Source organism: Larimichthys crocea, chromosome XI, assembly GCF_000972845.2.
Source record: "Larimichthys crocea isolate SSNF chromosome XI, L_crocea_2.0, whole genome shotgun sequence".
In the NCBI taxonomy this organism is placed as follows: domain Eukaryota; kingdom Metazoa; phylum Chordata; class Actinopteri; family Sciaenidae; genus Larimichthys; species Larimichthys crocea.
The window spans coordinates 8,025,071-8,051,879 of NC_040021.1; the positions used below are offsets into that span (position 1 = coordinate 8,025,071).

Genomic DNA, 26,809 nt, shown 5'->3' on the forward strand with positions numbered 1-26,809 from the left:
ACACGCACACACACACATACACTGCCTGCACTGGGAGAGCAGATATGGCACTAGCTGTTCCCTTTCTCAGGGTAGCAGTGGAGATGAAAGAGTGCAGAGATGGGTTTCCCATCCTCTGATCTGCTGCTGCCTTTGACATCAGCAGTCACCAACTCCAAAAGCGCAGGAGAAATGGAGGACGAGCTAAAAACTGACAATCTGCCCAACACAGCAACCACACATAAACTCCCTCCCCTCCTTGCTATCCGGGATTTTCTCTTTTCTTGCCGTTGGAAGTCAGATTTATTTCTGTAATTGACCTGCCACCATAAATATGAGTTGGATAAATAGCATATAGCATCATTTTTACCCCTCCCAGAACCTTCATACTTTCCTTTTCTCCCACATGGACGGCAAGGACGCTCCACTGCGCCTATAGAGACGACATAGGGAGCTGATTTGAGCTGAACAGCGGCTCAGCGGTCCCCTGCTGTGCGCCTAGCCGTGCGCCTAGCTGCACCGAGGGCCCCCGCTCATTCTCTCTGACAGCCGAGCACATCCACAAAAGACCCTATAGCTGCAGATACTTTGCGGTTTCAGACTCATTTTTCATACTCCTTCGCAGCTCTGTCACCCAGAACTTGTCAAATAAGACCACCACAGTGTATTTCAACCTGTGTGGGACCATGGAAAAGAGGATCTGAGCTGAGCTGTAATGTGTTGACCAGAGTAAATGTGGAGTGTCTCAAACTGTGAGAACAGACGGCATGAAAAGAATTCATGTGCGCCAGGCACAGCGCTGAAGATAAATCGCAGCGTGTCAGTATGAGAAATTCGAGCTGGAGCATATTCATATTGATTGAGCATATATATATTCATTTAATCATGCATGCTTTCCAACACAGTATGTATCCCAGCTATGCTTTGTGCTGTGGGCTTTGCATGTTATCCCAAGTGTGCCATAAGAGTTGTCCCATCGACACTGGTGCTGTTTTTGCGTTTCCTCTTGCCGGAGAACAGGCACACCCATCAGGAACCATTAGTCTTCACACTGACAGATCAGCCTTCCACTGAGAGACTCTCCCTGGCGTAGCTTTCTCATTGCCTCAGACAGTGGTCGGGTATTTTTACTAACAGGCTGAGACATTGTGCCATTTGTGCAGGGCATTTACTGCTGGCATTACTCCTAATTTATGTTCTCTTGTCCTGACAAAAGAGTAAAGCAAGCCACCCGAGACTTCACACAGTTTCTTATGCCCTTCCGCAGGTGAACAAATGGGCCGATTAAAAGGTCATGTGGACAGATGTATTGGCAGGCGTTATGAAAATGTCTAATGATATTACCTCCCTGTAATTGCAGACGGATGCGGCGCTGATGTACGACGCCGTGCACGTCGTGGCGGTCGCAGTGCAACAGTCGCAGCAGATCACGGTCAGCTCTCTGCAGTGTAACCGCCACAAGCCGTGGCGCTTCGGGGGGCGTTTCATCGGCCTCATCAAAGAGGTACAAGGCCATCAGTGCTATCAATGACTCGACCTCTGACCCATGGAATCTGCTGTGCGGGCATCTTGCATTGATCAATCACAAGCATTTCTTTTGTAAATCACTAATTGTGGTCATTGTCTTTCTCTTGTGATCATCATGATCTTGATCACGATTGCATAATTATAACGCACTCTAAATAACCACTGCATTACCCACAGTAACTACTTTGTTTTTTTTGTTCCCTCTTCTCTTTTTTTTTTTTTTCTCTCCGTACACATCACCAGCCATGTTTATATCAAAGACTCTGTGTGTCATCTTAGCTCTAGTCAGGGTCAGACATTTGCTTTGTTGTTACAAAGTTCTTTCATTCTCTGGATGGTACCATTGCAGGTAATTTTCAAAATGAGCCATTGTACTACCTAGCGCCACCCCCTCCCCTCCCCACTCCCCACTCCTGTGTTTGCCATCGCTCTCCATGCCCGTCTGTTACTCCAACGGCTTTGAAGTGAAACTTCAAGCACAATGAACCACATGCATAATGAACTCTTACCTGTCAAACCTCCTCCTATCCTCACTGCTTTATTGTTTCTTGTTATGTTGTTGAGATAGACAGCGAAGGGGGAGAGCCAGACAGAATTCATAATTGGGACAGAAAAAGTTTTATGGTTAGCGGTTGGAATGGTATTGTCGAGAAAGACGATACCTTAAGGTTAATGGAATGACTCTGCTGAGTATTTTTGGTTTATTATGCCGCATGCTTTTATCTGTAGGCTCACTGGGATGGTTTGACAGGACGTGTTCTCTTCAATAAGACCAATGGACTGAGGACAGATTTCGACCTGGACGTCATCAGTCTGAAGGAGGAGGGGTTGGAAAAGGTGTGTCACACATTGGTGCAGTTGTTGCTATGTGGTTTCCGCATTATTTTTCCTATCAGTATACAAGACAACGTGATATATACTTGACGCTGAGTTGTTTCAACAGATTGGAACATGGGATCCTCCCAGCGGACTGAATATGACAGAGACTCACAAAAGCAAAACATCCAACATCACAGACTCTCTGGCTAACAAATCCCTCCGTGTATCCACCATACTGGTAGACGCAGAACAAATGAAAACATGCACACAGTTAACATATATACGCACAAAAAAAATCTCATACACAAGTCACTTTTACATCTTCCCTCTACAGGAGGAGCCATATGTGATGTTTAAGAAGTCGGACAAGCCTCTGTATGGGAACGACCGTTTCGAGGGGTACTGTATCGACCTGCTGAGAGAGCTCTCTGGCATCCTTGGTTTCCGCTATGAGGTACGATTAGTGGAAGATGGGAAATACGGCGCACTGGACGAGGGCACGGGACAATGGAACGGCATGGTGCGGGAGCTCATGGACCATGTGAGTCGTGACTCTCACCAGGCTTTGCATAGTTGCATGAATTTCGAACGCATCTTTAAAATCAAGATAACAAACATTTTCTGAATTTTCCAGTGTTTATTTACAATATCGGAAATTTAATTTAATTTAAATTTTTGCTATTCATTCATTGATAGTTACTTTAACACAATAACTAATTATGCCTCCAGTTTACATATCTCTTATGATGTTCATATGGTACATTTTTCATAGATTAAGATCACTTTTATCTAAACTGATGAAAAATCTGCCAGCACAGTGGGAATATTTCAACTTGTTTTCCAAACTCAAGTTACATTTTTCTTAATTTCAATGCAGAAATCTACCTAATTGTTTGAAGGACTCACATTCAAATCTTTGCTTTACTTAACTTTAGGTAGTTATTACTGTTTAACTTGACATTGCTGAGTCAAGTTGCTGACTTTATTATCCTTCTCTACGTTGGGGCCATACTATCACTTCAGTTCAGTTCATGATAACAAGGTGTCATAAAACATAAACTGCAATGACTTGATAGGATGGAGATTCAAAACCTTGACCACAAAGGATACATTCTACTTTCCACCACTATGAATGGTCTCAAAAACCAGAAGCAGAAAATGTAACAAAAAAGACGCTGTAAATCTGGCTCTGTATGATGAATAACTTATTTCTTGGAGGGGTTTTGCGAAAAAGTCATTAGAACCAAAGGTGGCTAATCTGACATCCAGGGAACAAAGGTTAATTTGTCACAGATCAATCTAATCCCACAATTGTTGCCCTGGTGACTCACCTCTGACACCACATAAGAAGGATCAAACACATAACCTGCAATTTTCTGAAGAACTCAGCCTCCTACCTGCTAATCTAGCTGAACTAATGACCCAGGCTATTTTCTCTCCTCTGGCTTTCTTCCTCTTGTACATATTGACCAGATTAGCTGTCGACAGAAATCAGATGTTAATTCGATCGGTTGTCTTTTATTGGTGGACTCAAACACCTAACACCCCCATGCCACTCCACCCCTATTATCTCATTACAGAAAGCGGACCTGGCGGTGGCTCCTCTGGCCATTACCTATGTCAGAGAGAAGGTCATCGACTTCTCAAAGCCCTTCATGACGCTCGGGATAAGTATCCTCTACCGCAAGCCCAACGGCACCAACCCCGGAGTCTTCTCCTTCCTGAACCCCCTCTCGCCTGATATCTGGATGTATATTCTGCTGGCTTGCTTGGGTGTCAGTTGTGTGCTGTTTGTCATAGCCAGGTAACATGTCAACCCTCCCTTCTCTCCTTCCTTCCTTCCTTCCTTTCTTTCCTTCGTTCCTTCCTTGACTTCCTTCTTCCCTTCCTGTTTGCCTGCTTATACTAACGCACAGCAGTTACTCCCTCTGGACCTGAGGAGGGGAACTGATTCACTGAAAATCATCAAGCTGTGACTGGTGGGAAAAGCACTCCTGCAAAAGGCAGCCCATGCCTCTTTATTCTTAGATGTATTAAGAAAAAAACAAAACAATATAAAACTGAAATATGTTACTTTTAAGGACCACACTAGTGTTTTTACATATTTTTTTTTATAATTCACTATGATTGATCATTTCCAAAAGATACTGGAGCCTTTAAACTCTTTATTTATGTTAGAGTTTATCGTAAAATACAGCTGAAGTCTTTAAAAGATACAGTTGGGTACCAAAACAACAAATCTCAAAGTTCAGACCCTCCCATCAGCTCTTGAACTAATCGCCCAGAAAAGGCAAAAATAATTGTTTTAGCTTTATTATCAATAATTCATGAAGTGACCTTGATGAAAAGCATGAAAACTGCAATAAAAAGGAATAAACGACTACTCTAATTTCATTACCTCACAGGAAATGAGCTCAAACAAAGAAAAACACTGGTATGGTCTTTATGGCTGATTCTTCACACTATTTCAGGCGTATTTGCACAAGCATCAGCAACTGTAAAACCAGCTACCCGTTATATATCTCTTAATTAGCCGTAAGAAATGTACAAGTACAATGCTGACATTGTACAAGTACACTCCTTACGCATATCTTGATGAACCCATCCCCCTAAAACCCCCTGATGCATGACCAATGTAGAGAGATGTGTATTAACCCCAGGGCTCCTCTTGTTCTGCTTTCATTCGGAGAGGTTTGGGTTTAATGCACGTTTCGTCAAATGTTACCGGCAAAATGAACACCTGAGAGGAAAGCAGCAACTGTCACCTAAGTTAGTTCAGAATATGCAAATTATAACCATAGACCCCTTTGTTTCCACGGTTGTTCAGGGTAAGTGATTAGCATGCAATTATACTGATTCTTCTGCTTGTAATGAAATGGCCTCGGTACATGTATTAAATTATAATACTCTTGTCTGTGTGCATGCATTGTGCCTTTTTTGCACACCGTGGCAATAAATAGTGCTTGTCCTCACACTATGTGACCAAAAATATTCAGCAAAGTTTAAATCTGGAGTACAGTGTTTTCTACAGTTCGCTGAGCTGGTTCTCTCATAATTGTAGTATTGATTGCACGGCCACCAATTGATTGTTCAATCCCCTAAATGCCGAGTATATTATTTTCTTTAATCCCCTACAAATAGAGTGAGTGCGGGAAGTTTATGAAGTCCTGTTTTTTTTTTTGCACAATAAACCACTAAACACCTCAATCTCACCAGGGATTCACGTCTTTGAACTGCTTCCCACACACATACGTGCTTTTTTTTCCCCCCTGACTAAATAAGCTATCTCATTTCAAGCTCCAGAGAAATGCATTTCACTCAGTGGTTCCTTCCAGCTCTGTTAGTGGTTGAATTGATTCCTGTCTTTATTAACAAAACAAATGGTATCCTCTCAGATCGCAAAACCCTTTTCCTGTGTCCATATGCCAAGAAGAATGGATGATTTAAATAGTGTTATAACATGTTTACATGCGATTTCAGGCTGATGCAGTTTTGCAGTTTGCCAATCCTGGACGCCGGTGATTTTAAACACCCCAACACAACCTCTCTACTTGGCCTGAGAGAAGAAAGGCAGCAGATCTATAATGCCAGCCAGAGTAATTGAATCCAACAGACAGTAAATGGAGGGAGCGTGTTGTGTTATTGTGGCCGTGGACAGGAGAAACAGGAGAGGAGAGAAAGAGAGAGAGAGGGTGAAAGAATCTTTTTAGAATTCTGCGTGCAATTCGACATGTCCCTCATGCTCGGTGTGAGGAGGTGACCTTACGTTCGCATGTTCCACATCGGCTTTTTCTTGGTGATCAGTGTGCAGAACACGGCCCGCAGGAATACAGGCCAGCTGCAGGCAAAGGTCATACAGAGGAGCTACCCGGCATGGTGCATACAGAAGACACATGTATGCACTGACAGGGGACAAACAACAATCCAATCAGTGTGCGTTGTGTAGATTTACACAGATTTACGCTACCTCACCTACGGCATATATCGGATATCACCCACTATTAGCCTCAGGCTGCAGCTCATCGTTATATACAGCAACATAAATAAATCATCACGGAAAACATTTGACTTTTAGATGGATTTAATTGAGCCAATGCAGAAGCACAGTTGCTACCACAGACAAGTGCACACCCACACAGCCGTAGAGGCACATGCGCAAACATTCATGCGCCAGAGGCTTGATACACACACAGTCATAAAACCATACCACACATACGAACCCATGCGAGTGCACGCACTCGCATTCCAGACAGCCCCGCAAGGCCATTGTGCCGTTTCAGTTGCCTGTGGTTTCAAGGAGACCGAGCTCATTGACATTCCAGGAAATCAGGCATCCTGATGGGCTTGACAGGAAGAATTATAGTGTGTCATCACAACCGCGTCCACGTAGATGAATCTCAAGGGGGACGGCTTAGAAAATAGATGACGATATGACAAAAACGTTGCCACGTTCACGATGCTCGTAGAATAAGATTGTTAATTAGGCTGCTGCTGCAACAACAAAGAAAGATCAAATGACATATCTGTATGAGGATCTGTAGCAGTCACGCTGTGGCAAATGTGCCGCTATAAAACAGCCATCATATAATAGTTGCTTTTGTAATGTGAATGCTGCTTTAGGTCTTGTAAACACAGTTATGTATATAAAAATATATAGAAAAACATGTGTGTGTTACGCTAAAGTAGCTGACATATGGCATCATTTCTACTGTGTCTAAATATTTAACACACAGCACACGGGCTTATTAGCATTCGGCATGTTGGGGGAGGCAAAGCTCCTGAACCGCCGTACCTGATGGACCCCTCAACTCTGCATAAGCAATGTTCCCACTATCACCCACTTCAGCACAAACTCAATCAGACCCTGATGCTTAACGCTAACCCAATCACCTCGCGCTAATGCCATGCCACTTTTGCTTAGGATAATAAATGAGAAATGTCCACAGCCGACCCGGAGACACTGACAATCAGCCAAGGCGAGCGGCGGGAGGTGAAAGGGGGAGGGTCATAGGCGAAGCAAGGCAATTGGGGGGTTGGACGGTTGTTGCAATGGGATTGAAAAAAAGAAAAAGATGAAAGTGTGGAGGGAGTGTAAGAAAGTCAGCTAGGGGGTGGATGAACAGAGATGTCTTTTGGGAAACCAGGAGAGGGGAAAAAAAAAAGGAACAGTCCCACGTTGGGGGTGTGAGGAGGATGTGGTATCAGCAGAGTAACTCTGATTGCAGTTGCTGGGGGAATCAAATAAAGGCTCCTGAGTCAGTGAATCCAAATGAGCTCCAGAGATCATCATGCTCTAGGACATTATCACCAGTGGCAGTGTTATTCCAACCTATTGATCTGCTCTCACAATAAACTGATGGCATTTGAATATGCCAATAAGTTGATCTCAGCGAAAGCCAGAATGATTTGTTTTGGTCTCTGCAGATGCTCCGACCCAGAAGCCATAACACACTATTCCTACACATTTACACTCACCTTGTTTCTGCTCGCAATGTAAAGATGTATGTTTGTAACCTGCACCAGGGAACACACTGTTCTCGTGCTATGTGCTGACATATCTGTCTCTGTGCTCTCTCCTTTTTATAGGTTTAGCCCTTATGAGTGGTACAACCCGCACCCGTGCAACCCAGACTCGGATGTGGTGGAAAACAATTTTACGCTGCTCAATAGTTTCTGGTTTGGAGTTGGGGCTCTCATGCAGCAAGGTAGTTGCCTCAGCCTGTGGCTGCTGTTGCTCTGCAGAGCTGGAGCTCTCTATATCCCACTGTCTCTGAGGGTTGGGTTGTTTTATCCAGGCCAGCGGCAACAGAGAGAGACCTCTGTGGGTTCCCCAGCTAGGAAGAAAGAATTTAGAGCAAATGTGCATGTCAAGTGTTTTTGAATTTAATCATCTTAGCTCACAGGAAGAATAAACCTACATGTTTATATGAGAGTGATATATTATACCTCTTAAGTAAAAACTAATTAGCTTCGTTTTAAAGCCTCAACTAGAGATTACAATTTGAATTTTGTGCACCAATGTTTTTGTAGCAGCAGCACAAACAGCCAGACTACTGATATTTATTCAAATAACATACGCTATATGTTCTTCATCATATTAATGATAGTGCTGTAATACCCAGTGTCCTCTCTCCTCTTGCCCTGGGCCCATCAGCACCTAGGGGTCAGTGGGGTGTGGAGTCAGGATGTGAGGTTACCTTGGGTACATGACTCTCTGGCCCAAACAGCCTTTCACTTCTGCACACTGTTCTGAAGGATCAATACTGAATGTGTTTGATTTGATATGGTCGATTTATGCAAACACCTTGTTCTCAGGAGACTTTTGAAATAGTCTCCTGCATCTTTTGAGGCTCTCACTTTACCGACTGAGGCAGCATGATTTCACTTCCGACAATCAACTTGTTTTGAGAGCTCTCTCAAGAGATTTCGTCTTGAAGCGAGTGGCGCATCTGCCTGAGCTGAAAAGACCGTTCTCCAAACACATTTGAATGTTTTTTAAAAACTAATCCTATCTTGATTTTAAAACTTGTTAAAAAAAATAAAGTTTACAATTAAATACAAGATGAGGACTTGCTGAGATTAATACATTTTGCAGTGTAACATTCACTCCTGCCACCTCCCTCACACCAGGCTCAGAACTCATGCCCAAGGCCCTGTCAACTCGAATAGTCGGAGGCATCTGGTGGTTCTTCACCCTCATCATCATTTCCTCATACACGGCCAACTTGGCTGCTTTCCTCACTGTGGAGCGGATGGAGTCGCCCATAGACTCAGCTGATGACCTGGCCAAGCAAACTAAAATCCTGTATGGGGTTGTAGAGGACGGCGCCACCATGACCTTCTTCAAGGTAACTGCGTCTGCTCGGGGTGTTTATGGGGTGATTTTATGAGGCATCATCCTTTCTCACTAATTAAAGTCATTGTTTGTAAGATGTTGGTCCTGGTTGAGTTGGCGATACCTGTGGTTACTGGTGATAACAGCCAGTGTTGTTTAATAATTAAGTCAATAGTAATTGCAACCACAGTACCTTTCCAACCAACAGCAGTGCGCAGTAATGGAGTTGGTTACCTTGCTGATGAGTTGGAGGTGTGCAGCCTGCTCTCCATCTGACAGCTCACCTTGGCTGCTCCGTCTTGTTCCATTACTCCCCTGCAATATAAAAAAATGATCCGCTGTCAGCAACTGTTGAAAATGACCATGTCCTGGTTTGCAGATGCATTTTTGATGAACGATTGCAGGTAGCACTAACCTTGGTGACAAACACGTTGCATTTCCTGTGACTGCACATTAAGACAGTAGACAAGTTTCGCCAGTTGAACGCTTTTAATGTGAAGTTGTGAGGTTGCGATGACTGTTAACAGAGTGAACAGCAGAGAGTGAGGCTGTTATCAATGAGAAAATTGAAAAATGTAAACGCTGGATCATATCACTTCCTGTGAATCCATCATGCAAAGCTAGGCTAACTGAATTCAGTGCTAGAATGGCAGACCCCGCCATTTACTACCCTTGTATAAATACACAAATCTCAAACAATACCGTAATTATTGTCTAAAACTGGTTTGATTTTATGAAAAAATGGGATTATAACTTATAATCGTACATGGATATTTCTCTAATTTCTTTAATAATTTCCATAAATTAATTTTGCTATGACATTAAAGAATAGAAAGGTTACACACTGATTGCATTTTTATAGCAGCAAAATTTCGGGCTTACCATATTTATTTTCAATACTGCGACCAATATCATACCATTATTATTATTTTTTTATCTCGTAGAAAACAAAAATCTCCACCTACGACAAGATGTGGGAGTTCATGAACAGCAGGAGGCAATCTGTGATGGTCAAGAATGTGGACGAGGGCATCCAGCGCGCTTTGACCTCGGACTATGCCTTCCTCATGGAGTCCACCACCATCGAGTTTGTCACCCAGCGCAACTGCAACCTCACACAGATCGGAGGCCTCATAGACTCCAAAGCCTACGGAGTGGGAACACCAATGGGTAAATGACCTCAAACCTCGATCTGTTTCTGTGCTGCCAGCACAAAAAACGTTTGAAAAGCTTTAGGCCAGAGAGAGATACTACAGATATGTGGCAGATAACAGTATATAGTGCGGATGATGGATACACTCTGAGAAAGGAAAAGGTTGACCTTTATTGATGGGGTCACGGGTATAATGGTCCAACAGCAGAAGGTGTAAAAGGTTTAGCTTAATGAAAAGCGAATGGTTGAATTTATGGATAAGGTTAAAAAGTGCCTGGGGCTTAAGAAACGGGCTAGCCATAATGATTTTCGCACAGGATTATTTACAGAGTGGAGAGGCAAACCTTGGTTAAACAACTCAGAAATACTTTTCATGGTGTGTTTTAGCCTATTTTGGAGTCACATAAGGCAAGATTGTGAGTGCAAGACAGTGAAACAATCACACCAAGCAACCCAAGAGACAATTTAGAGCAATTCCCTGCGACTTACATGACACGGTCTAAATCATATCTGAGGATTAAAGCACAACAAAGCACTTCAAAGAGTATGAAAAGAATTCAACATTTTATTGGACCCAACTCCTGTCAAAAATTTGTATTCTGACATTTTAAAAACGCCATTATCCTGTGACGAGGCGGAGGAGCTAAAACCATCAAAAGCAATGTTTTCTTTTGGCAAATTATATCATAAATTTTGAAACCTCTGCCTCTTTTATGATAACCGTTTTCTTGCATATAAACCAGTCATTGTCTGGGTTAATAAACATGCCGCTTACAACCCTGGCACTCCAGGGGACCCTAGCAAAAAGCTGGCGATGCCTCCGATCCAGCGTCACAGAGGTTAAAGTGGTCATGACGAGGCCGCGGAGAGCACTGCAGCCAGCTGTAATGGCCACATTTATCATTAGTGATATGAAGGCCATCAAAATATGGAGGATTCATTCTGGCCGTCCACATCTGGACCCAGCTACTGCTGATGAGTATAGGGCAGTTATGGATCTGCAGGGACGCCATGATTGCCTCGGGTGTAACAAAGCTTAGGTGATGCAGTGAAATATAGTCCCACTGTGGCTCCATAAGTGCAGGGATACTTACACTGATGCCCTTGAGATGGACACACAGACCTAGAACGTGGATCTGTTCTGTTTTCATTCATGTGTTCACAAAGCATGTCAAATATACGACTTCAAAACATCTCCCAAATCACTTTAATTCTCTGATAAGTGGTTTAGTATTTTAATGCATAAAATTAATGATTTAAAAAACGTCTGCTTTCAAAGTTATTACTACCCACTAACTCATTCCAATTTCTAATCCTGATGTTCATTGCTCAATATTTCAGGAATAAAACTGATCATAGCCTCTAAAATGTTTCTTCTGTGATAGAAGAGGTCTCGCAATTGTTAATTGCTTCATTAATTCAGAGTGAGTTCTGCGTTCATGCCAGCAGCCGTCTTGTAAGAATAAGAATATTAAATTTTTGGTGGTTTTCTCTTTTTCCTAAACTCCAGAGGAGCAGCAGTGGAAAACAAGTAGATTTAATCAAGTATTTCTATTTCATGCTGTTTTTTTACTTCTACTCCACTGATATTCTCAGGGGTGATGTTGTACTTTTTACTCCACAACATTTATTTCATAATGTAGTTATTAGTTATTTTACAAATTAAGGTTTTTCAGATACATATAAAATATGATGCTTTGTTAAAAACGTACATACAAGGAGAGGTGAAGAAATTAGTCAAATGATGGAAAATTAATTGGCAACTATTTTGTTTCCCAGCTTTTGTGATTTGATGATTTCTTTGTCATGACTTCAATTTATTTTTGTAATATTAGTTGGACACAACCAGCAATGTCAATGTGTTACTTTGGCTTCTGCTCTTACTAATTGTGATGATACTTCTCACTATATTCTGAATTTTTACAAACCAAACCAATCAATCAATCGATCAATCGCTAGATTAATCTGTAATGAAAATAATCATTTGTTGCAGTCTTGTCCAAAATATATAAAAGAATTAGCTCTACCTCAACCAACTACAGGAGTACAATGCTTCTTATACACTGATGCCTGAGAATAATATTGTAATATATAATAATGTGCCTGTCACATACTTTTATTCTATACAATACTATATTTTTATGCTATACAACATATTAATGTAACATTTAAATGCAGGACAGAGCATTTTACACACTGTAGTATTAACATTTGACTAAAGTAAAGGCTCTGTATACTTGGTCCACCACAAATGAAGACCTCAGCCTCCATTTCAACATCTCTCCTATAACTTTTGCCCTGCTCAACACTGTTTAGCAACTCGTTCCCTGCAGGGCTGTTAGAGCAATAAACTAGAGCAAGCTGTATAATAAGTCTTAACCTCTTAGTGCTTGTCGGTTTTCACACCTCCTGTTCCCAAAACGGAAATGCGTCATCTAAAGCTATCGACCTAAACTGTGATCACATTAATACTTGAGGCCAGACAGTGTGGGAGTGATGGATGTCCTCTGGTGTTGAACATCTGTCAGGTAGTTGTGTATGCACAGTGTGTCAAGCACAGCGCTTTTCCATTCGCCCGAGCCCCGCTCTCCATATCCTCCTCTCTAAGGACCCATCCTATTAGCATTTATCCAAGGCCCGCTTTGTTAGGCCATCATTAATCATTTGAAATATGAGCGGAGCCAGAATCAGGGGACTCGGATACTTGATAGATCTCTCATCTTCAAATGAAGCAAGCATATGCTTTTCTTGTGCACATGCGCATGCATACACAGGACCGCTTTCAGAGCATCTACTGTGCATGCACAGAATGAATGGATGTTCTGTATGTATGTACTTTCTCTTAACGTGCGCACGTCGCGAAGAAAAGCAGCCCACGGGTACACTCACAAAAATACATCACTTTTTTTATGATCAAAGGAGAAAACATTGATATGCTGTTCAAAAATCAGCGCAACTTTGTGTAATTTACCCTTTTCTGTATTAATGTCCCCTTTGTCAGTCTAAATACACAGAGACATGGAGATGAAAGGATGATGGATGGCAATAGATAAATGATAGATGAGACGGAGAGGGAATCAACTAAAGGGGCTGACAAGAAAAACTGCAGGAGAGCAACAGACAAAGTGATGCTACCTGCTACCCGGGGACATATTGAGATCACAGCCCCTGGAGGTTTTCGCACAAAATATTCCTCTGTGTTTATGAAATGATTTCTATTATGTCGCCTTTTTAGAAAGATTTTACATTTTTTGACTCCTGTCTCGGCTCTTTGAAGTCACTCTCAATAAGCATATAAGCCTGAAATGGAAATGGAAATGCACAACTAGGCGTTCTATAATCACATAAATGCACTAACAAGCTTTTAAAGCAGTTTATAAATGAAACATGAACACTCACAGTAAGTATTAATCTTTCTTGGCCGTGGCTGGGGCAGAGTGTGCTCGCTGCTCTACGATCGGCCGTGTGTTGTGTCACACACGCTGTGGAGGGGAAAGGAACACGACCCCACTTGGGTGCTCTGCAGCGATTACTCCTCCTTTGATCACACCAGCACCCGCTGCGCCTTAATGCCTTGTCGCTAATTCTGGCGCCTTCCTACCGGCTGTGGATTTGGGTTCTTTTACTCATCATGACATTAAAATGCATAAAAACACACTTGATAGAGCAACCCTGTCACCGATACACACATATAATCCTAAAAAAAAACACATGCACCAAACTGGGCCTTCTTTTGTTTCTGCTGTTTTTATATGTGCCGTTTATGGCAAATGAAAGGACGTGCAAACAGCAGCTAATGCGTCAAATTTAACAGCAGCTCTGCTCCGCAAAGCCAAGTCTTTGTTGCCAACTCCCTGTGCATTATAATTCACACACTGCAGAGAGGAGTGAGAATTTTGGAATCACTCTGTGAATATAGGGATTAGTGGGATTTGAAGAAGGACTTACAAAAAAACTCCCTCTTAAGCAGCCAACAATAACAGGTTATATGATCACATGCAAGCCGGAGTGTGTTTCATACGCCCACTAACACTTATATATACAGCACCTACCCAACAACGACTTTGCAAAGGCATAATTGTTTTTTTTTTCATATCTGGCTTTTATCCATGTTCACTAGCCTCGTGTTATTCTCCCCCGCAGGCTCCCCGTACAGAGACAAGATCACGATAGCCATTCTGCAGCTGCAGGAGGAAGGGAAGCTGCACATGATGAAGGAGAAGTGGTGGAGAGGGAACGGCTGTCCCGAGGAGGAGAGCAAAGAGGCCAGCGCTCTGGGGGTGCAGAACATCGGTGGGATCTTCATCGTGCTGGCTGCAGGACTGGTGCTGTCAGTGTTTGTGGCTGTGGGGGAGGTCCTTTATAAGTCGAAACAGAACGCCCAGCTGGAGAAGGTACCGGAGTCTTTTCTGATGCTTGTTAAGAATGAAAGCTTGTTGTTGTTGTTTCCATTGAGAATTCCACAATTAAATTTCATTTTACATTTGACAACGCTCATTCATCATCCCTAAAGTTAAGAAATTAACTCTCAAATTCAACACACATATTCTATTGTACACTTTTTAGTTTGCATGTTTGTTCCTTTTTTTTTTTTTTGCAGGTTCGGGAATGATCCATGGATAAGATCTCATTTTTCAAGCTTATCTTAAAACATTTCTCACATGCACCATATATTCATGTCTTATTGATAATTGTCCCTCCTGTCCATAATGGTTAATAAGAGATCCTGTCGGCCAAATCAAATATTTTACAAGCTGGTGTTTCCTTGCTGAGCTGCAGTGGAGGGTTTATAATAAAGTGATTTTGTATTAAAAAAGACTGTAACTGTAGTGGATGGTGTACCTACTTTATCTGTCCTACTCACACTAATGCTTCATATTAGCCCCTGTTGAAATCTATTATGCATTTTATCGTGAAAGGAGGATTTTGTGGATTTTGTCTCCCATCTCTTAATTTGAAATCACATCAGGATGGGATCTCTTCACAGCCAGTATGGATGAGAGGAATTATTACAGCCACTAAAATCTCTTTCACTGTAGAAATGTGAGTTTTCTTTTAAGACAGACTCAGGGGGGGGGAAATGTGAATGTATCCTTTAATCTTGGAGATGCATAGAGTACAGCATACTTGCAGCTTTTTTCTCTCTCTCTTACCCCCCTCTGGTTATGTTTCTTTCTAGCAAGAGAGGGAATATATTTCAGACTGTTCTTTCTGTGCTCTATTTTAGTACCGAGCGCACATGATTCATCACACAGTGTGGAGTATGTATTTTAGTGCACTTTAACTTGTACAATGATGTTACCAGATAATTGTGAAAGTCTGTTTGATAGCAGGTTTTAATTATTTACACCTACAGAATTAGCACAGCACAGTGGCGTGTTACTTTATTGCAACAGTAATTAGTTTCTGGCTTTTTTTTTTTACTGTCTGCATATGTTTCGCAGCTCATCTTAGCTGTCATTAATCAAGAGCCGCAAGACTGGGTCACAATATTCAGATAATTTACAAATGCCACAGTCTCTAGGCTGCCAAGGTGCTAGTAATTTACATGCTGACAACAAGCCTCTCCTTCTTTTTCTCTCCCTGCCAACCTACTCCACCTTAACCCCACCAGCTTTTTTTTTAAACCCCCTTGATTCCTATTCTTTTCTCCACCACTCTCATCCATATCCTTTCCACCATTTTTTCTGTCTCACCCTGTCTGTCTGTATTTCCGTAATCGCTCATCTTCCAGGGCATCCGAAATATCTCATTCATACGCCAGACACATATATGTAAATCTGGAGAATAAAACAAAGATATGTGGTGCATAAGCCACCTACAGATATCCATCTTACACACCTACACTCGTACACAAATGGAAAAATAATAGCTTCGTACTTTACTGCTCTCTCTCTCCTCTCTTATATCTCTCACCCTCTAAGAATTTGAATTAGATTTTGCATAATCAGAAAGTGAATGTATGGGCAATGTTGGACCACAAGCATATTGACATTTTATAGGATTTCACACCATATACATAATGCAGGAACAACAGAGGCTCATATTACAAAACTCACATAATATCGTGTCACTCAGCAAAGGTGTGATTGATGGTTTAAAAGAAGGTACCAATATTTTTGGATTTAATCTGCTGAAGTAGATATTTTGTCCTTTTATTCAATACCTCTTTATATTTTCTGCCCGCAAGCCAACATTAGAAATGTTTCTTTTTAGTTCTTGGCAGGGTGCAGCAGGGTGCAGCAGGGTGCAGCATTCAGGCCTTTGTGTGACAGTGAAGCTGAAAAGGGGGAAAATCTGGGACACATCAGACCTTTTTTTTAAATGACATTTTTCTAAAGAAGAAAAGATCATGTGAAGAGATTGTATTTAATATGGTCTTTCCGACACTGAGGAAAAACATATTTTCAGTTGGTCCGATACTCAAAAATTCAATCAATCTTTGATGCGATTTCTACTCCATCTGTATTTTTAGCTTGTTGATGATACTGTCATCATGAGTATGGAGTTTGAAAGACCAGGTGCTGTTGAGTTGCATAATAAATCATTGGATCTGGTGCTTTTCTTTTTTTCTTTTTTTTTTACAGCTGGACCTATTCTAGGGAGTTAAAGCCCCATCGTGTAATCCTTTTGATGAGCTGTATCTCATTAAGTTCAATGCTAAACTGCTAAATTTCTCCTGACATTTAGTTAATGTAGAGTGTAAAAACACATTCATTCAACTGACAGTTACGTTCTTCAGTATATTTACATAATTACGACATACAGACATAGAAATAAAACGGACCAAGTTGATTACACATTTTATTTGTATGCTGTTTTTTTTACTAAGGCATCAGGATGGTCTCTTGAGATCAATTTTTCCAGGTCAAGATGGCAGCAGCAGCAGGTTTCTTCCTCGTTAAAGTTCGAGTTTGGGTTTTTTTTATACAAGACTGGCTGGACTTGACATAATTACACATGGGCAAAAGTGTGTCTACATCAGTGTGTGTGCTTTTGGTCTTATTTTCTGTTGTTTCTATTGTTGGTCAACACACATTTGGCCTCGTATTATATATGATACAAACACTGAAGCAATGTTATTTAAAAAAAAATACATTAAAGCAATATAATTATTCAAGTAAAGTAAAGCAGGTGAGTTTCTCTATCATGCAACACATGATTGGCTACCATTGGCTAATAGCTGTATTTTATGGGGTAGAGTTGCCTGATTTGAGTAACAACTTATAACTTTTCCATCTTTCCTATTTCCTTCTGCAGCGATCATTCTGCAGTGCCATGATGGACGAGCTGCGCGTGTCTCTGAAGTGCCAACGTCGTCTCAAACAGAAGCCTCAGCCGCCCGTCATCGTTAAGACAGAGGAGGTCATTAACATGCACACGTTCAACGATAGGAGACTCCCAGGAAAGGAAACCATGGCATGAACGCTGAGCATACCCCTCAATTTAAAAACACGGAGGGGAGGGGAGGGGAGGGGGTGGTCTAATTAAACTGACTTAACCACAGACTGAGGTTAACAGTCAAAACAGGATTCTTTTGAACCCACTTGCTTATGTAGACAGATGTTTCCTGTGGAAATATAGATACCTGAGCAGTGTCACCTCACTGTGACGTTCTATTTTGGAAGGGAGATGGAAAGGAAGGACTCAAAAGTATGTAAATTAAAAAGAGAATACAAGCAGGTTGGGACAAAACATAAGTCTGGTCCACACTAGAAGTTGGACCTAAACACACACACACATAGATAGCACATATACATACACACATCACACACACACACCACACATACACTCTCTCATCTGACACCTGTGCAGAAGGGAACACTCTATTGTGACAGTAACACCAGATGTAGTTTTTCTGTTGATGTCAATGCCCTTTTGTCTTACCTCCATGTGTGTGTGACTCCATTGGTCCCTCCCTTCAGTGGCTTGAGTTTCTTTCAACTGATTTGAACAAACACTAATCTCACACCAACAAAGGGAACGTTAGTCCGTGCCAAATGGTTTATTACGACCTGATGTATAAAAGTGATATATAGTTTGGGATCATCTATGCTGACCTTGTCGAATACTCATTGTTTTCTTCTGTAATGCCTTCCTTGTGCCAAAGTTCTGCCATTGTAAAGAACTTTCTATCATGCCTATTATGTTCAAAGCCTCTACAAGCAATGTATACTGTCAAAGTCCTTACTCATGTCCATCCTTACATACAGTTGCAGTTTTCACTCTGTATCAGTTGTTGTTTAAAATGCAGGATTTCTACAAAAATGTTTGTTTTTGTACAAGAACAAGAAGTTTTGTAGTACTTTGTATCATGGTAGCCCCTCCTGTGGACAAAATATGTAGCAGATACCAACTCAGCCCTCAAACTCTGTCAACTGTTGGCTATGGGGGTTCAAACTCTGCTGTGTAGGGTTCATTTCTCTCATCAATCAGATATTCAGTCTTTTGTCTGTCAGTATCGTGGGGCCAGCTGTATGTACTGTCTGGGGACAATGTGGTGTTTTTTTTTTTTTGGTGAAAAGGAACAATTAAACTCCAAACTAGTGGTGCTTAAAGTATAAATGATGGTGACTCATCTTGGAAACTGGAACGGTGTCTGTCAGCAAAGTCCTACTTATAACAAGTGTGGTTGCGGACGGTAGCTATGATGACTCACAGAGAAAGACATAGTAAAACATGCAAATTGCTTGTTTCTTGTGTTAAAGATAAACATAACGGTAGTTGCCAGGCTACAACAAGCTGTTACCTTACTACGTTTTTGCCCTGTTGACTGCAAAAAACTGAAACAGACTATTATCATATACTAAAAGTCTTATGTAAGACATTATAATGCAAATTGCTGCACTGAAAGAAAAACTTGAGTTTAAAACGATTTGATTTTATTGGGACAAAACTGCTGAAATCCCACAGCAGTGACAACTTGTTTGAGAGATCAATACACTATGACAAATGTTGAAGTCCATTTAGTAGCTGATCTGTTGCAGTCATGAAATTTGTACAGTTGCTGTGTCAACTTCTTAACTTTTAAAACAACAATAAATGAAAGTGCTCGTAAAAAGAAATGGAAAAATCAAACATCTACCATTCCAACTGAGCAAGTCTATCTGCGCTGAAGAAGATCTTGTGATATGATCAAAAGCTCCAGAACAGTTAAGTACAAAGTGTTTTTCCAACTACTGCTTCCAAGGTCAAAAATGAATTTTAAGCCTCAATAACGGGCGACTTGTGAATGTATATAACAGTGCAGCTGCAGTAAATCTGATGAGGGAATAATCAGCAGCTTCGAGGCACTTACTGTATGTCGCCATATTAGAGGTCTCACCTCGGCCCGAGTACCAGGTGTTGCTCTGGTCTCAAGTGGTGGGAGCAGATCATTTATCCACTAATTGTCTCCAGATGTGTTTTTCTCTTCACAAAGTGACGCGATCGCATATGGCCCCACGACACTTCTTGTCCGTTGACTCTGTTCCATGTTGTGAAATGACAAGCATACTTGGTAGGTTTCTTCTTCACTGCCCCTGTCTTCCCACATTACCCAGTCAATCATTGGACCTGTAATCCAGGGATTTCAGAGTTTAAATAAACACCCACACATGGGCCAACGCTAGTGATGACATCTCTGCTGTACATGAGTGGATATAGCTAATGACTTATTTAAAAAAAAACACCACATATGCACATTATGAAAATTAACAGGGAAGACATCATCCTGAAACTCATTGGCGTTCTACCAGTGTTGCTTGTCATTTTCCACGCAGCTAAACCTAGTGGTGCGAGCTGAAGTGATTGAATACCTGAAAACATTTATTAGAAAAAAAAACACTCCAAAGGCTTGGCTGTCCTGTTGAAAACAAATATGAGCTCATGGAATTTGACATTGATGCAAGGTTTTACAAATAATGTCATTAAAAATGTCATAATTGTAGTTCTGCGTTATGTTATTCAGCTTTTTCCATTTTCTTTGGGTAACAAACAGGAGACGGGATATGTCATTTTAGAGTGTATCGACTGATGCCATCAAGTATAATGATGAAGATTATGTCTTAATATTCTTAAATGTCGGACTCTTAATTGATTAAGTGCCCAAAGACTTGATTTGTATTATCCAAAGGAATGCATTAGGTAATTGTTAATCAAATCATGCCAGTAAGCATGTTGGGCAGCTGTTTTTCCGACTGGTTCACTGGTCCGTCCATCCACCTGGCTGTGTGCCAGGCTGTGTTTCGCTTTCTCTGACCACAGAGTTTCTAAAATCACTCCTCTGAGATCACAGAAATCCAGCTGACTGTTGGTATACAGAGTTCACAGTGATACACGGGAGACTGCACAGCCTGACAAAAAGGGCCCCAAGAATGTTCCACGCCTTCTGACTCTGATTTTTCATTGTTTATTGTTATTTCCCTCCCACAGACGGCAGCGAGGGATCAGACAGCTCTGGGTTTCTGACAAGGTTTTTCTGGGAGTAATGATGAAAACTGTTCCTGCAGCCCAAGCTCTGCCACCACAACATAAATGGCCACCCTGTCTGCCCTCCAGATTGACAGGGAAGGTCAGGGTATGCGTCAGTGCGTTCAGCGGGGACCGTTTAGTCTGTCACACTTATTTCCATCATATTAAGTCCTCTTCCTCCTTTTCCTAAGTGGTCATTGGAAAGGTATCCTTGGATAACATCTTGTTCATTAGGCAATTAATGGCCGAGATTGCGTTGTGGACAGAAAATTGCTTTCTGAATGTGACTTTGGTTTGTCATACAGATATTATAGTCTAATAGCACCTGCCAAGGAAGGTTTTGTGAAGGAGGAAATGTATTCCTCTGCTCATTTCCCGGTGGCTTTAATAATTCACGATCTTAGATTAAGAATCATGTACAGTAAGCCCACATTGATTTTTTTTGTCTTTTGAAGAAGTAGCAGTACATATACTTATAAAGTGACCACATACAGCAGAGGTGGGTGATTAAACAATATATGTAGTATACCTTGAGAGGGTAAAAATGTCAAACAATTTATACTGTGGCACACCAAAGGGATTTTCAGGGAATAAATACCAATTAGTTAGAAGTATCTTGATTTGATTGTTTGATTGACAGACAAACAAGCAGTCACGGGTTGGTTGGTCCATCAGTTTGGTCCAGAAAATATCCTGCAAACTACCAGATGGATTGCCGTGAACTTCTGTGCTGACCTTTATTGTCCCCAGAGGATGAATCCCACTGATGTGCCTTCTCCTCTAGCTCCACCGGGGGTTCACATTTGTGGTTTTTAGTGTAACGCATTGATACTTACAGTATAGACATTCATGTGACCCTCAGGATGAACTGTAATAACTTTGATCCCCTGAGAGTAATTTGTAATTCGTCCAGTACTTTAGTTGACGACCAAAACTAATCGCATTCCCATCAGCCTCGGCTTTTGTGCAGCAAATCTTAGCACACTGCAGAAGATGTTTAACAAGGTAAGCACTGTCATTATGAGCACGTTAGCTTTTAGTACAATGTACAATCTTCTAGAGCTGCCATGGTTGTAAAACTCTCTTAGTAGGGTTCGCTTTATTTTTAGAAAAGGTACAATATCCCAGAATAATATGAAATGATAACATGAAATGACATGTATATATCACTATGTCACTCACTCTTATACGTACAGTATAATTATACTTGTCACACCTAAAGCAACTGCAAAATCTATTTAAGTTATAAACCTGCTAATCGCTGTGACTCACATACAGATAATCTTTAGAAATGTCACTCATCTGAAGTATAAGTGAGTTCATTTGAACTCTCAAACATCTGATGAAATTGTGTGAAAACTGACTGAACTGACTCGAGTGGATTTTATTTACATATTGAGTAGATATTATGATGTAAAAATTCAAATAACATGATTAGTTGCTAAATGGTGTTTTAGGTAAAGCAAATGAAAAGAAAAAAAAGCACTTATTGTTTCAAACAAAAAGGCAAAAAGGCAATAATTCAGTATTTCATCCACCGTCCCTGAAGCAAATCACAGATTCCTGGCATCGTCTGTGTAAATAATTTAACAATTTGTTACCATGTGGCTCATTTCAACAAAGCTTGTAGCAGTTTGTGGTGCAATATCCAGCCCGTGGTGGACGATTCTTTTTCTGTAAGACATTTCAGATGTAGAAATCAGCTTTGACTCCTTTCTGTGGAGTTCAGTATGTATAATATGAAATCCTGGGGAAATGCAATAAAAGAGGAATTGCAGTAACTGGCTGAGCCGGGCCGGCATTGTTGGTTGAAAAGTGATGATTTGGTACATATTAGGATCCTGCCCAGCAGTGGCATGTGTCTGCCCAGAGATAGCATGGGAGGTAGGGGGTATATTGGAAGAACCATTTGCCCCCTCATGAAGAAATCTAATGGTCTTACTGGAACTACATGTAGCTTCTGCGTGTGTGTCTGTATGCAGACAGTTTCCACCATTTGCCACCTGTGTGTGGGTTTTGTGTGCCCAGGGGGACAAACCCCTGTTTCGACCGCAAATGAATTTCAATTTGAAGAAGTGATCTTTTGTGTCATGTAGCAATTTGTTTGGATGCGGTTTTCTATCCGAGTGTTTTTTTCCCAGTGGCAGATGTGTTGTGGTGGGTGGCAGCTGCAGAATGGAGGAGCACAGCTTGCTAAGTGATTCACCCTGCTCCTGGCGTCTCCGTTACCCCATGAGTCTTTTCACTGACAATGTTTTCATTTCTATTTTCTTTATGTGTAACTAGGATGGTGGGCTCGATGCTTTGACAGCTCTGTCAGAAAAATGACAGCGCTGGCCGTCTCTTAGTGAAGGGGCGAGAGAAACTAATGGGACGTTTGGAGGTTATTCCATTTTCATGACCTGTTTTAGACTTGTCCTGAGAAAAACAATATCATGGCTAAATATGACACCTAATCACATTTTGAGATTGGCATGTTGCCGGTGCTTCTGTCTGATAAAATCCACAGATTGACAAATGAGCTCACTATCTGATAACATGTGCTGTTTTTTTGTTTTTTTTTACACACACACACACACCGGAAATAACAGCAATGAGTGTTGAACCAGTCACATCTCCTGACAGGGGAATCGCTGTTTTCTTCGCCACTGTCAAATAGCACTCTCGTTCCTCAACAAAAAAATTGCTCTCTCCCTCTGCCTTTGAGTCATTGATACTGTTGATTCCACCTCTGGAGGAATACATCAGCCATAACGCCCTTTTCTTTCATCAAGGCAGCGGCTTTAAAGTAATTTTCTTCCTCTCATAGGGAGCCAAATGGAGACGAGAAGATGTCGATTCTCTCATCTCTTTGTCTGTCCCCTTTGATCTCTTTCAACATGAATTCCCAATGCACAGAAAGTAAATGGGATTTTTTTTTTTTCGGTCTTTCTCTGGAGCATGGTTGATCATACAAAATTGACCAGAAATGACTCCTAATGACCCATGTGTTTTACTCAAACAAAGAAAAAAAAAAAGAAAACCCAAAAACACACTCCTGGCTATCATTACTCATAGTGCATTTTAATGAAGGATGAATAATTCAGGGGACACTTGTGGATATAATAACCCGGTGCACTGATGTTGTGGACATCTTTATGAAGGCATGGCCATCTGCGTGCATGTATGTCGGTGTGTGTGTTTTTTGGGGGGTACAAGGAGCGTTTTGTGAGAAAGGACAAAGGTTTCAACAGTGCCTTGCATGCCAGTGTGTGTTGTTGTCTGTCGTATTAACAGACAGCAGTTGTGATTTATCTTGTATTCCCAGTGCAGGGGCCCCCTCTATCTCAATGGAAAGGTTAAAGCATACAGCCTGGAGGCGGTACTACAAAGGTCAACATGCAGTTTAGGAATGAGGAATAGGACGATAGAGTGAAAGACGGTGAAGATATGTACTCCTCTCCTCTCTTTGGCCTGCATAGTATCTGACAATACACACTAGTGTTTGTAGCAAAGACCCAGCAGTATTTATCCTCTAGTTCTCTCCATCCTTTCATATCACAGCCTCCCCGCGATACTTCCAATAGCCACATGCCATAAAAATAGCTGACCTTGACGAAGGCATCTCCAGAGATTGTATATGAAAAAAAAGGGTGAGCCGTATAGAAAAATGATAGTGGGTACCAAAGGGAAACTGTAAACAAAGAGCGTTCATTTAATGGACCCCCTCAAGCCTGGATGTGCTTAGCAGAGAGACAGTGAGAGAGACAGCTGGTTGTAAAAAGGCAAGACGCTGGGCCATTAAAGAGGAGCAGGAGAATAGAGAGAGAGAGGGCTCTGAAGAAACACCAGCGTCTTTGGTGAGTCAGATGTGTTGAGGTGATTAATCTGCTTTGGCTGTGTCCTTCAGAGGCCTGAGGGGAAACGGTGATACAGCGGCACTAGGTTGCCCCCTAATGGAGAAGAAGAGGTAGAAAAAACCCATTTTCCTTCATTCTGAACTAGTTTCTGTGACATGTAGGTGCTGTGATTGATGTGTCCTACTGTTTATATTGTCCGACAACTGAAGGTCTGTAAAGAAGTGATTTCATTCAAGGTTAGAGGAATTGAATGAGGTCAACTGATATACAGCAGCTCTTTCCAGTTTAAGTGAATTGCAGTCTTTACTAATTGGTTGTTGGTTATTTTGTTACTTAATCAGTTGTTTTGTTTATAAAATGTAGAAAAAGAAAAATGGTCCTCGTCTTAAAGAGACATCTTCAAATGTCTTGTTGTGTACCTTGTTGGATAACATGTAGCTACAACATCCTTGGTTTGAATGCAGCCAACAGTCTATCTACTGTACATGAGCAGAAATAAGGCAAAAAGGCAGAACATGTCAATTATCTTCAAAAACAAATAACCTTTTCTGTCTGACCAACAAAAAAAAGCCACTAATCCTCACATTTGAGAAGCTGGAACAAGCAAATCTTGAGCATTTTTGCATTATAAAAGGCCTAAATAAAAAATTGGTTATCAAAATTAAATTATTTTACTTCATATGTTCATAATGTAGTATTTTTTTGTGAAGATCCCATGAAGAAAGCCACCACATGTCTCGGCTAATAAAAACCTTAGACAAATAAACACATTTTTCCAGGAATCTGTAGGTTGCTTTGAAAATGTCGAACTGGAGCATATATTCAGATTAATTAGACCCACTGGTGGAGCTGTTTTTGTAACTGTGGCTACTTTTAACCTCCTTGACAGTGTTTTTTATCTAGAGGGGTAAGTATAGTTAAATTAGAGCTTGTATTATTTTTAGGCATCATTATTATTATTAGCCTCAGGGTTAGGTTTGAGCGGATATTTAGCCACTGGCCATTGTTTCTGAACAAGGCAGGAAAATTAAACAGGCACTCAACGATTAATTTTAGAGTTGAAAAATACCAGAATTTCCCTTTTAAAAATGGGCAAAATCGAGGCAGCACAGGCAGAGATGTCCTGATTGTCAGTCCTTAAATAGTAAACTGATCTTGAACATAATTTTGGTAAAACTGTGTGTGTGTGCAAATGTGTATGAGAGAGAATTTTACAATCTGAGTTACAGAGAAATGAGCACCACTTCAATGTCTAGTAGGAAATTATACATACTTTAATGCCAATATAATATGTTTATTTTCCAATCAAGTAAAACATTTCAGACATATTTAAAAATCCAATCCAAGATTCACAGAAATAAAAAAAGGCAGTACACTTATATTGGGGCTAAAATAATGAGTGATATGCACATAGAAGAACATTTTTCCCCATTCAAAAGCAATCAGTGCTTGGCTCTAGACATACTCCAGAGAAAGAGCACAGAAGACTCCCTCTGGCCATGATGTAGAGAGTAAAAACATAAAAACAAACATGAGAAATGTGAGGTTATTAGTCAATACAAGGAGGTATCTGCACTTTTAACTGCCTTCGTTGGATTAATAGGTCCTTTAGAGGTCCGATGTTCCAGTATGATTTCATGTACAATAAAACACAATATGAATCTGACATGATACAGTTCAGTTAAAAAAAAATAAACATCATAAATGATCATCCCCTAGAATACATTGTTTCTCCAGTCAAGGCAAAGCACAGAGCAGCTGAAAAGGCAGCAGTTTGAGGTACTGTGTGTGTGAACTTCAGTTAGTCTGCAGTTATCTCCTGAACAACCACATGAGGGAGCACTAAAACAGACTACTGAGGTTTCCCTGTCTGTGATCATGGCATATTAGGCCTACATCCTGTCTGTCTTCAGAGGCTTAATGGATAATTCATGTTTTTGTCTTCCTTATAGAAACCTTAATGCGATTTTCTGAAAAATGTACACAATGCAACAACACACGTTTGCTTCAATGATATTATATTAGGTCATAATATTCCAATTTAATCAGGATTAAGCTGCTGTCCAAGTTTTTTTTTGTAATTTTAAACTATACAAATAAACTGTATGTTTAAAGGCTCCTTTGAAGTTAAAGAAAGGGGGCTTGCAAAAACCCTTTGAAATAAGATTAAGTTGAATTTTAAAGGGTTTTTATAAGCCTTTTCTT

The 26,809-nt window shown here is 40.9% G+C and overlaps 1 protein-coding gene across 2 annotated transcripts in view; it reads left to right on the plus strand.

The window, feature by feature from the left end:
• The window catches only part of LOC104927045 (glutamate receptor ionotropic, kainate 2), a 55,725-nt gene extending 37,945 nt beyond the window's left edge, over positions 1-17,780 (plus strand). For both annotated transcript variants that reach the window (XM_019277403.2, XM_010741032.3), the window contains exons 7-16: positions 1,340-1,483; positions 2,236-2,343; positions 2,450-2,563; positions 2,660-2,866; positions 3,906-4,129; positions 7,912-8,030; positions 8,956-9,173; positions 10,105-10,330; positions 14,457-14,707; positions 17,574-17,780. In XM_019277403.2, coding sequence (XP_019132948.1) covers positions 1,340-1,483; positions 2,236-2,343; positions 2,450-2,563; positions 2,660-2,866; positions 3,906-4,129; positions 7,912-8,030; positions 8,956-9,173; positions 10,105-10,330; positions 14,457-14,707; positions 17,574-17,738 — 1,776 coding nt within the window. In that variant the 3' untranslated portion in view covers positions 17,739-17,780. The remainder of the gene's footprint in view (positions 1-1,339; positions 1,484-2,235; positions 2,344-2,449; positions 2,564-2,659; positions 2,867-3,905; positions 4,130-7,911; positions 8,031-8,955; positions 9,174-10,104; positions 10,331-14,456; positions 14,708-17,573) is intronic.
• Positions 17,781-26,809: the final 9,029 nt, after the last annotated feature.